Below are 17080 nucleotides of genomic sequence, written 5' to 3'. Positions count from 1 at the left end.
ATTACTATGGGCCCTCTGGGCTGGCTGACACTCAGCGATGGCACAGATTTAATTAACGATTTAATTAAGTCTATGCAAAGATATTAGCCGCTCTTCGTGGTGTATTTAAAGCCACATAACCCCTTACCCTGGCATGGATGTATTTATAAAAATTCTTTGTGCCATGATGGTTATGTACCTAAGTGGGAAGAGGGAGGGAGCTGTACTGGTATGAAGCCTTTCTGTACTGGTGAGGTTACAGCAGCATCTGGGAGGTACCAATATAGCAGGGGAATAATCACAAGCTCTTTTCAGAGCTCACATCATAAGCTCTCCTGCTGTGCTGCTCATCTGTGTCGGGACCAGACGGCAAGCAATGATCTTTGAACTGGGTCGAACTTCAGAAACTCCCTCTCCTCCCAGACACCTGGGGCTGGACAACCCTGTCCTCCCCTCTCCCTTCCCTCTGCACTTTCCTAAATTTAATCCTGCATTGTCGTGCTACCAGCTGGGGTTTTTCACCCCCTGCCTTTAATCTCCCTTGAGCCCTGCCTTGTTTTCCTTTTCACTGTGCTGCTCGGCGTGTGCTGCCCTCCAAGGTTTGCCACCACATTCCCCATGTCACAGCCCATCCCTTCCCAGAGGAGCTCCCAACCAATTGGTAGGTTGGTGGTTTCTACCAGGTTCTCTTTTTTACCCAGGGAAGACCACCTTGACAGTACCAAACCTGCTCTGGGGTCCTTGTCGGCTTCAGCAGCTTCACACAGCAGCTGGACCAGCTCCAAGGCTTGGGGAAGCACCATCTCCTTGGAGCACTGTGTCATTTAAGCTCCCTACAGCCATGGGGAGAGACAGGTGTTTCCAAGAGCTGATGCACTACACCTGAGTTAGATACTTGCCTGAGATGAGAGGCTTCTGGTGCTGTCCATCTGTCCTCATTCCACTGAGGGACTCTCTCCACCCCATTCTGGTGGACTCTGGGTCTGCCAGATCAACCGTCTGACCCGCCAGGCTGTGGCAGAAACTTGTCTGTGGAGGAATCAGCCTCTAGAGAGAGTTCAAATCATGAATTCAGAATAGGCACCCTTAACTGTTCCCAGTGCCTCCTAAAACTGGCAGTGCTGGGATGCTGTCCTTGTGATGGCTTCTGGCAACATCCACACGCATGATCTCTTGCCTTATATTTCCACCATTTTTTTGCTATCAGTGGAATGCAGCAGCATCCATCCCAAGCCATGCCATCAAAATGGGTGTAGATCCCATGTATGGCCCGGGCTGGACATGAAGGCTGTGCTCTATGTGTCAACCCTGACCTCAAATGGTCTGTAAACCACCCTGGCTCCTGAGCATGAGTGCCTTCAGCTCAGATAAGGCTGATTCCTGTTCAAACAAGTTTCTGCTGCAGCCTGGTGGGTCACAAGATTGATCAGGTGGACCCAACCCCTCTGAGCAGCTCTGCACCATGGGGAGGTTCACACAGTGCTAATGGGAAGAGACAGGGATGCTCTTGGAGCCACCACACACTTCTCCTGAACCCTCCTGGGGTTGGGCATGAAAAGCCAGAAGTGCTTTGTGCAGCTTAGTTCCATGAGCTTCAGATCCTCTCACCCACTGAATATTTGGTGGTCAGATTATATTCCTTCTTACATTTTAGGTGACACATTCCCCATCTGGTTCTCGAGTGCAGTGTTTCTTCCTCACTCGTGTGTTTATTTTTTCCTCATTTTTGGTTTTTATTCGTTCACACCGGTTGGTTGTTACCATTTCATAACCTGTTTATGCACAGGGAAGTCAATAGGATTTTCTGAGGACTTGGTCTGAGCCTTGCTGCCCTGGAGAGCCACAGCCACATCTCATTGCTACAGGGGACTTTTCTTTGATGGTAGCGGTGGAATTTGAGATAGCCATCAACTCAGAGCCCTCTGCAACCACTGTTCTCCTGTGAAGGCTTTGATGACAGTAGAAATGTCCCATCCACCTTCCTTTTTCTGGGTCCAATGTGTCACCACTAAGGTAAGCTGGTCTCCAAGCAAGTACCAGCCAAACCCAGAGGGATTTAGCATCTAAAAGCAGATGAGATGGCACATGGTGATGCAATAAGGGTGAGCCGTTGATCACGGCCACCATTCAGTTCATCTCCATAACACATGAATGGGTAAATCGACTCACCCCAGGGTACTCACCCAAGAGCTGGATGAGGTAGGGCTGCTCTGAGATAGCCCTCAGCTAACTGACCCCAGGTCTAATGGGGCTGCAGCCAATTATTTTCAATGACCAATGCACTAAGTCAGTTATTAAGCATGTCTCTAAGTGGGCAACAGAACCCCCCCATGGCATGAAAGTGACTGAGGACACATGGGAAGCATCCTAGGGGGATGAGATGCAGCAGAATCACTCCCTCCCATACAAAATTTTAGAAGAAGAAAGGTGAATGCAGGAATTGCAGCCACGTCAGGCTGAACAAGAAAGTATCCAGTGTCGGGCTATTAATTTGGATTTGTAGTTGCAATAAATAATTGCTTTTCTTGGCTTCTCAGGCAAGTTTTACCAACAGGCAGGCACTAATCAGATCAGATGAGATGTTCTTCTACAGAAGAGAGACGAGAAGCTCATAAGTCCTGCTCCACAGAGTCATACGCCGAGGCTGAGGGGCTCCTGAACAATGCTGAACATGGTTGAGAACACACCACTTGGGTGCTCCTGGCCCACCAGACCCCCTGGGCTTTTAACATCAGTGATAAATGAGGGGATAACTTCAGGCAAAGGGAGGAAAAGCCCAAGTTCTCCCATGAACTGTCTCTAACCAATCACTCACTCGGTGTCTAAGATTAGCTCCTTCTGGCAGCTTCAGCAGATGCAGCTGCTGGGTAAATTTAGATCCTTAGTGAATGGGTTATTTTCTCTCCTGGAATATCCAAGTCAGGAGGACAGTGCAGAGTCACTGGGCTTTGCCATGTGAGTCACCCATTTTGAGTCCAGGATGTGGGTGACAGCCTGGGACCTGAGCAGAGCCACCTTCAGGGACAGATCCCTCGGTCTCAGCAGCACAAGGTGGCTTCAGCTCTGCAAGGACACCCATGTGGAGGAGAAGAGCTGAATTTTATACTGGGAGGAAGCACACAAAGTCATAGCTGTTTTGGTGGTAAAGAGTAAATCTGAAATTATGGAGATGCCGAGAAATATCTGCCAAAGGTCCAGCAGCAGATCTGTGTGAAAAAGGGATGTGCCTGGTAGCTGAAGAGGTTTTGGGGGATGTGACTAGAGATGCCACCATGGCACAATAGCTGCCACTACTTCCAACATTTTGGGTTGTGCTCCCAGAAATAAAAAATACATGGATGAAAGTTTGACGGCAGTAGGCTCATGATACATCACCAATACTAAGGTGGAGTCAAAATAAAGGAGAATATGGATCAAGCTGCAGCCAAACCTCCAATCTGGTGATGCTGCTAAGGTGGGTTTCCATCAAACTCAACCGTGTTTTATCTTCTGTCACAGCTAGGGGTGGGAGGTGAGGACTTGCAAACAGATCTCTCAGCTCTGATTTCAGTGTGTTACCCGGGTTGTCGCCTCGATTACATCAGTGTCACAGGCACCACAGATTTCCAACATTAATTTACTACATAAATAAATGACATTTATCAGGGACTTCACAAATTACTTTGGCAGAGCTGAAAGCTGGCTAGGAACCAATCCTGCTTCATCCACAGGGAAGTCAGAATATACCAACACCAAGCTTCTTAACCCACGTTACAAAGTGGTCCAGATTCTGCCCTCATCAAACATCAAGAGAACTCAGACATAAGGCCACTGAAAGTTTCTCTAAAGTGTAAGAGAGACAGAGCTATTTTTCACTTATTAACCCACCTTTTCCCCAAGGCACCGTGTTTCACACATGTACATTTTTTCAATGCACTCACTGTGCAGTGTCCCAAAGTCTACTTCTCCAAGGAGTCCACCAGGGGCTTCCGCTCCAGCACCGAGTCCCAGATCACTGCCCTTCGTTCAGGGTCTTTCTCCTTTGGTTGTACACCTGTGTGTGTGCTCGTTCAGCCATGCTGTCATGGGCTTAGGCTGTGTGCACCAAAGTCAGTTGAGTAAAGGAATGGATGGCTGGAGATGAGCGAGAGTTGGCTACAGCACCTTCTGTTCCTCAGCCATGGGCAGGAATGTGAGCTTAAACCTTTGTCCATGGCATGTAAAAAATGCAAATGGGATGTGGTTTGAGCCCAGGACACGTGTCATAGCAGGATGGTCATGGTGGGGACATTGGTCTCAGACCCAGCAGTGGAGGGCCCTTTGGGTCTGAGTTGAGGCCTAAGGACCAAGCAGTTGTGAGCCATGTGTTGTGTTTCTTCATCATGCCCAGTCCTCATGCAACCTGTACCCAACGTGTGATAGCTGTGAAACAGGTACGGCTCCCACACTTATTGACTATGCCTGATATTGGCACTAAATCATTTTTTCCAAGACATTTAGGCCTGAAGGGACTTGTTTCACAGAGGTCGTAACAGCTATCACTCTGCACCGCTGACAGTGGTGGGAAGATAATTACCCTTCAATGTGCCGTTCCTGGTCTTTCTTCCCTTTGCTATAAAGACTGTACTATTTATTTATTAGCCTCTTGGAAGGTATAGATCGTGCTGAGCCATTTCACAGTCCTTACTGCACAACCATAGACGCTGAACACTTGACAGTGGATGCTGACCATTTCTTGCAGTGAAAGAAACACGGGATGGCTGGGCTGGAAGCGACCTAGAGATGGTCTGCTCAGAGCAGGCTCAGCTCCAGCTAATCCCTTTCTCATAACTGTGTGTTTCTTGCACCCCCTAAAACCTCCAGCAGTGGGACTTGAGGATTCTCCTCTGGGAGACCTGGAGTACAGGTCCTGGGGGAGACCCAAGTGCTGGTGGACCAAGTGTTATGGGAAGCAGAGGGTGAAATCTCTAGGCCTGCACAATGTCAGAGGGTCAGAAAAATGATGGCGATGGCTCTTGCTGGCACTAAAAAAAAGTCCTGGGAGCCTACGTCAGCAGTCTGCCACGCATGGGGAGTCTGAGAAATGCCCACTGTGTCTTACCAAAAAATCTTTCTTGCAGCAAGGGGGTGACCTGTGCCTTCCAGGTGACTTCTACATGGGTGAGCTACAGCAGTCTGATTTTCAGGAGTGCTTGGAGATCCCCTGCCAGTGGCTAGCCTGGCAGCAGTGGCTGGAGAGCAGACGAGGCTTTGGGACAAGCCTACTGATGCCTCCCTCTACTCTGCCTTCACTTTGTCAGACGTCTCCTCCTTGATGGCCAGGATGCGCTCATGCTCTTTGATCAGCTGCACTCCGCAGTATGTGATGAACCAGATGGACAGGGTGCTTACAGGGAAACCTAGAAGACAGAGGGAGACATGGTCATCTTGGTGTAGCTGCTTGAATAATGGGCCCAGCTTTTCTCCAGCACTGCTGCCTCTCAAGTGGGTTGGGGAGGTCCCACAAGTTCACGATGGCCACAACATTTTCCATTGTGGATCCAGCCCTACAGCTTCACCGAGAGAAGAGATAAATTCCTGGGATCAGATTTTAAATGAAGTGGTGCCTGAACCCACCTGGGCATGGGGGACCATGGTTAACTTGTGAACGTGCTGGAGTGGCTTTGAGCACTCTCTTACCTCCATAACTCCTCCTTCCTCCCAACGTCAGACTTGGTGGTTGACTTTCTGTCCATTCAACCTGCCCGTGTCCATCATTATTCAGCACTGTGACCTTCTGGAAGCTTTGTGCCCCACTGATGCTGAGGATCAACCCCAACCTTTTCCCATACCTAGTGGGGACACAGTGTGCACCCAGGAAACACGTTTTTTGTCATCTAAATAAGTGACTGAGAACAGGGAGCTCTCCCTCCAATTAGGAAGGGTCTGATGGCACTTGTAACCATGAGTCTGGTATCCACAGCAGAGGGGAGACACAGGCTTTGTACCTGCTAAAACAGGACCTCTGGAATGAATAATGCAACCAGCAAAAGCCAGCTAGCTCAGCGGGCAGGCACTTCTGGCACACAGAGACCAGAGCGTCACATTATCCATTTCCTACGCCAGCCCTGTCCCAGAGAGGGCTGGAGAACATGGGCTTCTGATGGCTATTTATACCCTGGGCTGCTCAAGAAGACTTCAAAATAGTGCTACCATCCACCGATTAGAAATGTACAGATAAGACTGTAGAATGAGGATTTGTAACTGTCACCTTCAGGTTCATAGAATCATAGAATTGCCTGGGTTGGGAGGGACCTTTCAGATCACCGAGTCCAACCATCAACCTAACAGTGACAAAACCCACACCTCTAAGCACCACGTCTGCTTGTCTTTTAAATACCACCAGGGATGGTGACTCCATCACTTCCCTGGGCAGCCTGTTCCAATGCTTAAAACCCCCTTCAGTGTAAAAATTCTTCCTGATTTCTAGTCTGAACCTCCATTAGGGCAACTTGAGATGGTGTGCTCTTGTCCTATCACCTGTTACTTGGGAGAAGAGGCCGACCCCCACCTCCCTACCACTCCTCAGGGAGTTGTAGAGAGCGATAAGGTCTCCCCCAGCCTCCTTTTCTCCAGGCTAAACAATCCCAGCTCCCTCAGGTTGATGCAGGAGTAGTTGCTAAAGCAAAAGGAGATGAGGTATCTCCAGCAAAATCCCAGCTCCCTCAGGTTGATGCAGGAGTAATTGCTAAAGCAAAAGGAGATGAGGTATCATCTCCAGCAAGGGTAGCATTTCACAGCCCAGCTTGGTGGGGCAAGTGTGACCTTTGTGTTGCTTCAAGAAGTCAAAATCACAGCGTCAGGCTGTGCCAGGAGGTGTACAAGAACACCTGGAAGACAGCTCATATCCCAGAGAGCTCACACGAGAAGAATGGGAGCTAAGAAACAGCTTCCTGCACCTTTTGAACAATAATTAAGCACATCAGGAGCAGCCACGTAACAAGCCAATGTCCAGACCATAAAAAAGAAGACTCAGAAGTCCCATTCTTTGGCTCCCCTACCAGTGTCCCCCCAGTCAAGATAAGGGCACCTCAATGGGGAAGGCTGGTAGCATCTTACCAGTCAGAAGAAGTCTCTTGGTGACCAGCATTGCAAACTCCAGGCTGTTGAGGGCTAGGATGTTGTAGAGGACGATGGCCCAGAAATTTGCTGCCCCAAAAGCTGCCCTAAGCCGTCGAGACATGCTGGCTGGCATTTTGGCCTGTGGAAGGGAGAGGAGAAGAGAGTGAGGAAAAAAGGAGGAAAGGAGATGCACTGGGCCAACTCCAGTCAAACTCCCACTGGGATCACAGGGGGGTTGGCAAAAATTAGAGTGGCCTTTAGTGTCTCTGAGATGAAGAAACGTAAGGACAAGGTAAAACTTCTGCTCTGCTGCTGGACTCAGATGCATTTGGGACTCTGGACTGATGTTTCAAGGTCCCATGGGTAGGAGCAAGGTGTTCTGAGTGGTTTCATGCTAATTGTGATGGCTAAGTACCCCTTTCTTCGTCTGTTGCCTTGAGTAAGCCATTCCTCAAGGCAGATAAATGCTGTTGTACACCAGGATTATTATTAGCCATATGTGCAAAGCACTCCCAGCTCCTAGTAGAAATTGTTTCTTAGGAATTAAAAAAAAAAAAGACAAAAAAAGAGCTGAAAACCTAGTGACAACAGCAGAGTGAAATTGTCGGTTAAAAAAAAAAAAAGATTAAAAAAAAGAGCTGAAAACCTAGTGACAGCAGCAGAGTGAAATTGTCACTGGCACTTAATCCTCAGGAGCAGCTGCTGCGAGAGGAGCGGAGAAGAGGTTTATAGCAGTCTTCAAAGAACATGGAGAATCCCCAGGCCACTTAGTGCTGAGAATTGTGGTGCTGCAGGGAAAGAGATTTCGCTGCCCAAGAGTGCTATAATCTGATTAGAAGTTCAATGAGAAGAGCAAACAGGAGGATTGCCCTCCAAAATTTTTATTCAAAAGGGGTCTTTACTGAAAGTGAAGAGTGTAGGACCTCCAGGGTTTAGGTTGGGCAAACCAAATAAGCAACAGAATTGTTTCCAGGATGGAGTTTGCTAAGTTTTTCTTCAAACATGTTGCTGAGTCACCTTGATCCCAAACAGAGATGGGATCATCATTAGGGATGTTGTTCTTCAGTGGCAGCTGAAAGTGGACCTGACTTGTTGAGCTCCCTACAGTCATGGATACTTTCCAGCAGCAGAGTTTGGCCCCAGACCCACTGATCTCCCCCCATCCACTTGCAGCACATCTCCTCACCTCCAATTTGGCAAAGGGCTCCAGCTGGAAGAACTTCTGCACCCAGAGCTCAAAGTTGAGGCCAAAACAGTTGAAGACAGACCAGATGTAAACGATTTCACAGGGCCCCAGCCACAGGGTGGTGACGGCAAAGGTGGCGATGGTGGCCACGAGCTCCTTCATGATGTTGTCATGGTTCTCTCCAATGTGGTCATACACGTACCTAACAGCCAAGGAAAGTGGTCGGTGCTCCCCTTAGTCAAGGAGAGACCTCTGGAACCCCTCCTCCCATGTTCACCCACCTCCTCCCATGTTTTGGCTGACATGGTCTAGCAATAAACTGATTTTTGCTACAATCCAGCTGTATGTGGCCTGTTTTCCTCACAAATCTATAGCTCCTTAAGGACGAAACACCACCCTTTTCCCCTCTTGCAGGCAAAGTGTTGATAAAATGTGGGGATTCACAGAGCTGCAGGTTATCTCAGACTCACTGGTGCACAGGATTTCAGCACAGAGGAGCCACCACCTTCAAAACAGGTTTGCTCGTGTGCAATCATGGTTGAAGAGAGCTGAAAGGCTGAGGGAGATCTTACCTGGGATATGGGAGAACTGGGCTCAGTTCCCCTTTCCTCCTGATGGAATATGAGCCTGATTCTTCCTCCCTTGAGGGAATGTTAACCCACCAGACTTAAAGGGTTTTCTAGGACAGGACTCTCTTATTCTCAACTTTGGCAAAGGGGAGGGAGGGAGGGGGCTGCACTTTGTGATGATTAATTCAATGGTTTTAGGGATAAACAGACCGAATATGACTTTGTGCCGTAGTGGGATTCACCCAGAAGAGAGGCCACCTCAGCTTTGGGATGAACAGCACTTAATGCTCCATTGCTATGTGATGAAAAAGAAGACCCTGGAGCAGATTAGGGACAGTTGATTAGACACTTACTTGCACAGCCAGTCGTTAATCCCTCTGTCAAAATGCCTAAAATGGAGATGATAAGAAGCATGTTAAAACACCCAGTGGAATGACACCTTTCCACGCACCAGTCAGTCATAAAATGTGCCTGGTCTCCTGGTGAGGTACTTCATGAACCTTCTTCACAGTAGTTTTCCATGTTCCTTCCTTGAACCGGTCTCACTACCAATGTGGTTGTAACCTATCTTATCCATTGCTTCCTGCCCTAGAATATTTCCTTGGGCTACGGCCAGGTCTGGACTATAGGTTCAGTATAGATTGATCATTGTAGGTAGTCTCCAACTTACAGGCCAGCAGCTCAGAATTATAGAACGGTTAGAGTTGGAAGGGACCTTCAAGATCATCTTGTTCCAAGCCCCCTGCCATGGACAGGGACACCTCCCATCAGACCAGGTTGCTCAAAGCCTCATCCAACCTGGCTTTGAACACTTCAAGTGATGGGATATCCACAACTTCCCTGGGAAACCTGTTTCAGTGTCTCACCACCCTCACAGAAAAGAATTTCTTCCTAATATCTGAGGCACAGCCCATACCTCCTCCCCTCCATGAACACTTTAATCCAGCCAAACATGCCATCTCTCCTCGTCGATGCATGTGGGGTACTCACGTTTCTGCGAAGACGTAGAGCATGGTGATGCATTTCGGGGGCTGGGGTGGTTCCAAGTGGTCCAGTCTGGCGATGGTGTTGGTGACCCCAAACATGACAGCAGCTTTCACCCAGTCGTACACCAAATTGGAGTAGGCCAAGCCAGCTGGAGCAAAAATGAGAATGAAACATCTGAAGAGGAACACGGGACTTTATTGTTCTGTTTATTGTTCTTGGTAGTCAAAGAAACTCATACAAACACCATTTCTTTCCTCCCCTCTAAGGCTTGTTAACCTAGTCTCGCAGAACTTAGTTCATTGTGTCCTGCTTCTTCCCTGCCAGCCTCCAAAAAGAGTCCATCTTCTCTAACAACCCTCCATTAGGTAGTTGAAGACAGCAGCTACAGCTCCCCTGAGCTACTCTCTGTACAACCTACACCCTGTGGCCATGTCAGTGGCTCACAAACACACATAATGGGTGCCCACCTGTGAAGGCATCTGAGATATCAGATGTGCCTCTTGCAACAGCATGGAGCTGATTTTTGGAGGTTCTGAACTCCCGTCCAGTCCAGACAAAGGCAACGGGAACAGCTTGGTGCTCAACCTCTTAAACCCCGAGCCAAACAATTTATTCCAGGACCCTATGAGGGTGTCAAACCAACACCATCTGTCAGACCTCCACTCTGTTGCACTGTGGTTGAGAAGAAGGGAGGGCTTTACCTAAATCTGTCTAACGTAGGCATTGACGAAGCCTCTCAATGGAGATGGATAGAGATCTGACCCACTCACCACTGCCTCGAAGCTGAGTACAGGTATGAGGATGTCCAAACATGGCCACTCACCCAAGGACCAGTCTGAGAGGCGGTTCACGAACTTCAGGTCAGAAGGAAGGGTGAGGATGTAGAAGAAGTGGAAGAAGATGTCCACAGCAATGATGGCCCCCACGTGAAAGAGAGCATGGACCCGGATATTCCTCATCTCGTCGTCTTTGCATCTCAACTCTCGGGTGCTCACCTGCCACAAGGTGATGGCAAACCAGGAAAAGGCTAAACTGAGAGACAGGATGGGCAGCATGTTCTTCCAACCAGAGAAATGGTCAAGGCCCAAATGGGGACTCAACATTCTCCATTAGAAATCACACCATGGACTGCATTGCCCAAAACTCCATTGATTAATGAAGACCCAAGGGACCAGCTCAGGTGAACATATCCACCAGGAGCAGGACATGTGCCACCCACAGCATCCCTCCAACGTGCCCACCTCAGTGCTGAGCACAACAGCAACGTGTCTCCTGGACCAACCCCTAGCAAAGGCTGTTCCCATCACTGGGGTCCCAGCAGAGCAGGCATGTGGTGTGACACAGCTGTGACAGGTCTGGCTGTACCTAAGGGACCCTAGGTGGGCTGAAAGCCACACTGACCAGGAAGCTTGGGTTTATGCTCTTTCTGCAGGGACACGTTCAGAAAGTCAGCTTTGCTCAAGGGTGGCCCCTTGCACAGGTCATTGAATGGAAGAAAATGCCCATACTCATCACATCTACAGGGTGCCATAGCCTGTAGAGAAGGACATCTTGCACACCCAGGAGAGGCTGGGAGCAGGGCTGGAATCCCACCTGACAGCTCTGCCAGGGCCAGATGCATATTTTTGGCCAGGGTCATTTGGGGAGGAAGAGGAGGAGGATGACTGGTGGTCTCTGGAGCTTCTGCTGCAGACACCTGCTGTAAATGAGAAGGAGAGCTGCCCAAGGGACCATCCTGAGTCTGTTGGGACCTGATCGATGGTGACCTCGTCTCTGCTGTGTCTTGTACAGACAGGGGCTGGGCTTTGCCTCCAGGAGCTGTCACGTTGTAATATAAAAAAATCATCAGAGCAGGCTTTCAGGATTACACGGGGCAGCCTGATGTCCTCACTTCCCTGCGCGGCCGTAAAAATTGCTGCTGTATTCAAAATCCTCTTATGTTTTTTATTACTTTCCCTTTATTCCCCGCGAGAGGTGGGAGCTCTCCCAACGTAATCCTCAGGCTGCTGCACCAGCCCCCTCGTCAAATCCAGATGATTCCTCAGAATTAAAGCCGTTGCCAGATTTGTTTCCTCTCTATTATAGACCAAATAGCTTTAAGGAGACAGAGAGGCCCCCTGGACCCTCAGCTGGAGGAGAATCTGAGGGAGAACAGGCTCTGGAGACACACGAGAGGACACGGAGCCTCCATTTCCCACCCATCCTCGTGCCAGTGCGTGGTCACAGCACTCTGCCACCACCCCTTTGGCATCGGGGCTGTGTTCACCACATTTCCAGCCCTACAGAAGTGAATTAATTCCCCTAAACCCAGTAAGGAAGACGCTTTTCTGCTGGAATGAGGCTGGCCAAGCCCTGGTACAGATGAGTACTCACCACACATGGGGCTGCAAGGGGTCCACCAGGACATAGCACCAGTAGGAGCCAAAGAAACAGAGCTGTTCCCTTACTGGAAACACCCCACCCCGGGAAAGGCATTGCATCTACTTGCCCATCCCCATAATTACTGTTGGGTAATTAGGAATTCACCTCTGCAATTAGCTGCAGCTCCAGCAGTGCAGGGGGGTGTCTAGCCAGGAGATGGCAGTGGTGGCCAGACCAAGACAGGACCCCTGGCCGGGGCGTGGGGAAAGGGTTGGGGACTTATTCCTCGGGCCTTCAGGATAAGAGTTTTAAGCATCAGAGGGGGGAATTGCTCATGAAGTGGCTGCAGACATCATGGTTTGGGGCTGTGCAAAAGGAACAGGACCTTCCAGATCAAGACTTGTAGAGGAGGTGGGAGTTCAGGTCTTGGAGATACCGGCAGTTTGATGCCCTGATTGATAGATACCTGGTTGCAGCATCAGAAGCAGCCAGGGCTGCCCACCTCATAGGAAAGACTGATGGAAACTGGGGAAGGAAGGGGATCATGGGGTGAAGAGGGCAGCCCAGGGCACTGCACCTCCTCCAGAGGTGCTGCTAGAGCCATGTTCACCTGGACTTCAGCCCAACAGACAAGAAAACTGGAAAGATGAAGCCATAAGGTGAAACGTGTCTTCCAGCACGTTGGGGGGAAGGGTCCAGCTGGGTTCTCTCTGCTGAGAACGGGCTGCTGGTGGACTCAATGCACCATGAACGTCCCTCATGGGGGACACCAGAACCGACCTTATGATCTTCAGAGTGAAATGCTATAAAAGTCTTTTTAAATAGATCCTGCAAGACCCAAGGGATGTCTGTCCCACACTTTCATCCTTTGAGCCTGTGGCACGAGGTTATTTAATGCCCCAGGTGAAGGAATTAGCATGGAGTAGAAGTTGCCTCTGGGTTCATTCCGCTCACTGGAAGAAAGAAGACCAGCGTGGATCCTTTCTTAGGCAATCACTACCAGCCCAACATTGGAGAGAAGGTACTGGGCTGGGTGGGTCTTTGGTGTCCTTCTCACCAAGGACACTCTGGCTGCTCTCCCCTGCCCAGAGCTGGTTTTTCTTCTGAATTCACAGATGTTCTTCTAAAATCCTCTTTCATCCAGTGGTTGAGTCCAAAATTTCAGCGTAGCTTTTCCTCTTTAGAAGGAAACAAAAAGGTGGTGGCAATCCTTCCCAGCACCATTGCTGACCAAGCAAGTGGGCCCTCCCTTAACAAGCAGTACCAGTTTGATGACCAAGGTTGATCATTGGTGTTAAAGGATGTTGAGGTGGGAAGAGTGAGAAGGGAGAGAGCACTGCCATTTTTCTTCATCTTTGGATGTGGAAGAGCCCCAGAGGCAGCTGGTCCCAGCCCAGGCTTCTGCTGATGTTTTCCAGTGTTGTTTGGAGTCTGCTTTTCAAAAAGTCCCCTTGGTTGGGTGTGATACACCAAAGACTTGGGGCACCAGGGGATCTCATGGGGAGCAGAGGAAACCCCTGGTTGCTGAAGCACAGCCTTCCACCCAATCTTACTTATTTCTAGAGAAATAACTTCATCTTCAGACACACAGACCATCCCCAGAAATTCGTGCTCCTTGCATGAACCAGCTGGATGGACACGTAGGTCTGCTCTTGCCATCACAGCCACCAGCACCCAGAGGTCCCATAGATAGGCACCACGTGTCTGGCTCTCACCGTGGCCTCCCAGCACCACACAACGAGGGCAGCACAGAGCTTCTGGGGTGACAGTACATGGAAACTGAGGCACTGAGGTGCCCAGCAAGGAAGGTCATGAGCTGAACCCTCCCCTCCTCATCCCAGCATGGTGTTTTCACCACAGCTATGTCTTCCCTGCTGAACCGATCAGTGGAAATGGCCAAAACCCCAAAATGCAAGGTTAAAACCCCATCGCAAAAAATGGGGTTTTGTAGGCATTAAACCCAAGGAAATAGATGCAGGGAGAGGTCCTCCTCCAGCCTGGCCTCGGGAGCACTCACCTGGGCATGGAACTGGTCAAACGTCATGACAGGCCCGAAGAAGAAGAATGGGAGGTAGAAGTTGTACTTGAGGAGGTCAAAGATGGAGTAGATGCCCTCTTTCTTCTCAGAGCTCTCGAGGGCAAAGCTCATGCAGCGCATGATGGTGAAGCAGCTTCCTCCATAGAAGAGGACATCTTGAAGATCAAAAGCTCCCGTTACAAACCCGCTCTGGATGAGAAACAAAATGTTACCACCAGGAAGGCAGCGTCACTTCTGTGCTCCCTCGCTTTGTGGAGGACATCACTCCCAGGACAGCAGGCAAAAGCCTCTGGTTATCCTCTTTACCATTAGCTCCTGGAGTTAATGAGCCTTGATGTTTGAAAGAGAAAACTGGGCAGAGACAGGCATGGGCATTGCTGAACCCATCCCAGCACTTGTTACAGATGGGGAAACTGAGGCACAGGGAAGGAACAGGTCTCATCTGGCTGACAAGCTGTTGCCTGAGCAGCAAGAAGGACTTGGGTGTCCTGAGCTCTGGCCCAGCATGAAGCCACCAAAACATGACATATCCCTTTGTGGGATTACTCCAAGTTCAGTGGCACAAGTGCCATCCCTGTGGACCTTTGACATAGCCAGGAGAAGCATCCAGGGTTTTGGGGTGTCCCAGGAGCCCTTCTTGGAGACAGCCCCAAGGAGAGGGACACAAGTGGGCTGGAAATGAGGCAGATGGGTGTTCCAAGGCAGCACCTACCTGCCAGGAGCTGAAGGGCTCCACCTTGAAGGAGGCGAGACAGCAAAGCCCGGCCACAAAGCAGAGCCACTTCTGCTTGGCCAGCGCAACGGAGTAGAGGACAAGGCAGTGGGAGAGGATGATCATCAGGTAGACGAGCCCCATGCTGCCCAGCACGGCCAAGATCCCGTACAACATGTACATCACGGCCCGGTGCTGTGAGAAGAGAACAACCACAACTCATGGTCAGCTTGGTGAAAGCCCCAACCTTGCTCCCCCCAGCCTAGAACATCCCCCCAGTCCCCTCCACAGACCCCCAGGTCACCCTGGTTGCTTTCAAATCCATCCCACCACGTCCCTGGCTCACCTGTGGCACCGTCATGGAGCAGATCTTGCCGAAGAGGACATGTCCTGAGAGGGCGAAGATGATGACGTTCCTGAACGAGGTGAACCACATCACCCACTCGAAATCGGCCACGTCCTGCGGGAGCAGCACCGGGCGCCTTACTGCCCCCAGCCCTCGCACCCCTTGCCCCAACACCCATCTGGAGGGGAAACCACACAACTTTCAAAGCCTTTTCTTCCCATTTTTCCACCCAAAGGGCTCCCGAGCACTTTAGCTTGGCCATAAAAACCCCCCGGGAGAGATGGGCGGAGGTTGCTCGTCTCGGTGCACGCAGAGCAGAGCATCCACGGCGCCCCAGGGCTGATATTTCCCTGGCTGGTTCTTTATAGAGAGAAAAATACGAGTCACGTGGACTTCACAAAAGCGTGTCAGCAGCAGAAAAAACCAGCTCTGCTTCTCCAGTGGTCAGCACCGAGCACGTGGCCGGCAGCTAGAAAAGATTGAGTCCTTCCTCCGCTTACCATCTTCCTGCCGAAGTAGTGCCAGCCCGGCTTGATGCCGTCCCGAAAGGCCTTTCTGTTCACGCTCTCTGTAAAAAAAAATGAGAATTATGGGGAGAGAAACACCTCGAGGAAACAGGGGCCGGGTTGTGGCAAGATGGAGAGTCTTCCTCACCACCACGATGAGCCATTGGGGCTCAAGCACCCCCTCCCCAAAGTGGACAACCATAGGAATCAGAACGTCAGCTATTCCAGCGTGACTTTACAAAGCCTTGTAAAGCCAGGGACTCTGGGTTGATCCCATAAAATTTTCAGTTTTATGGGGTTCCAGACAAAAAAATCTGGGAATCAACCCGCAACCTGCTCTAGTGGGAGGTGTCCCTGCCCATGGCAGGGGGGTTGGAACTCGATGATCTTTGAGGTCCCTTCCAACCCAAACCATTCTGTGATTCTATTTCAGGCACTGGCTGGAGAGCTGTGATGTTCCACAGCCTCTTGCCCTGAGCCATGGAAAGAGGGACAAGGGGACAACCAGGCAAAAAAAAATAATAATAAATCCTTTTTGGACCTTGCAAAGGATGCCCAGGCTGTTTTGTGCCAAAAATAATCTGCCTCTGGTATCGACAGCTGTAAAAGCAGCCACCTTACATCCATCCTCCCTCCCAGGGGGATGGGGGGGATGATGGGATGGGGAGCGTTACCTCGGGAGGCTTCGAAGATCCCGGTGCCGCTGTAGACCACGGCGCAGGTCACGACCAGGGCATAAAACCCCAGTTCGTAGCTGGGGAGCATGGTTTTAACCCCCATGGTGGCAGGTTACCACCCCAGCCGGTGCTGGGGAGGGATCCAGACCTGGGAAAGGGAAGGAGAAGAAGGAAAAAGACCAAAGGTGAGAGCTCAACCTGCCCTCCCACCCCTCAAATCGCGGCTGGTCCTCAGCAGCTCTGTCCTGTGGGCTTCCTTGAAGAGAAGAAGAAGATGGTGGCACCTGGGGATGAACCCTAGGACACAACTCAGGTGGGGGGAGCCAGGCTGCTGTGGAGTCCTGCGGCAAAACCCACCCAAAAGCCAGGTTTTGGGGGGGAATGGGGGGGGGGGCAGCTCAGCCAGGTGGTCCTGGTAAAGGGCTCTTCCCAACAAGCTGCCCCCATCCCAATGTTTGGAGATGCTCCAGGACACCAGCCACCCAGGATGGGGGGTTTATGGTGACCCCTCTAATTCCTAATGGGATCCGTGGAGGGGATCCAGGCTTGAGCACAAAGATGCCCACGGGGGGGACACGATGGGACATCCCTGCCCTGAGCCCCTGCTCACCTTCTCCTGGGCTTTTTCCCATCCTTGAG

At 50.5% G+C, this 17080-nt stretch overlaps 1 protein-coding gene across 1 annotated transcript; it reads right to left on the bottom strand.

The window, feature by feature from the left end:
• Positions 1 to 3581: 3581 nt before the first annotated feature.
• HHATL (hedgehog acyltransferase-like) lies at positions 3582 to 17080 on the bottom strand. The gene is made up of 12 exons (XM_014945171.1): positions 17052 to 17080; positions 16439 to 16589; positions 15759 to 15826; positions 15259 to 15372; positions 14913 to 15107; positions 14180 to 14389; positions 10625 to 10796; positions 9805 to 9949; positions 9168 to 9203; positions 8246 to 8447; positions 7057 to 7198; positions 3582 to 5357 (listed from the first exon to the last, which is right to left on the bottom strand). The coding sequence occupies exons 2-12, from the start codon at positions 16542 to 16544 to the stop codon at positions 5236 to 5238; spliced, it is 1512 nt and encodes a 503-aa protein (XP_014800657.1). The 5' UTR covers positions 16545 to 16589; positions 17052 to 17080; the 3' UTR covers positions 3582 to 5235.

This window comes from Calidris pugnax, unplaced genomic scaffold (genome assembly GCF_001431845.1).
Source record: "Calidris pugnax isolate Ruff unplaced genomic scaffold, ASM143184v1 scaffold54, whole genome shotgun sequence".
NCBI classification, from domain to species: Eukaryota; Metazoa; Chordata; class Aves; order Charadriiformes; family Scolopacidae; genus Calidris; species Calidris pugnax.
The sequence above is the reverse complement of the archived record's forward strand: the minus strand, read 5'-3'. Positions and strand labels throughout refer to the sequence as shown.

Coding starts and splice junctions, on each gene's coding strand:
- HHATL (XM_014945171.1), bottom strand. CDS start 16,544: ATGGGGGTTAAAACCATGCTCCCCAGCTACGAACTGGGGTTTTATGCC. Junction 15,827..16,438: donor GATCTTCGAAGCCTCCCGAG/GTAACGCTCCCC, acceptor TTTTTTTTACAG/AGAGCGTGAACAGAAAGGCC. Junction 10,797..14,179: donor TTGACCAGTTCCATGCCCAG/GTGAGTGCTCCC, acceptor ACCTTGTGGCAG/GTGAGCACCCGAGAGTTGAG.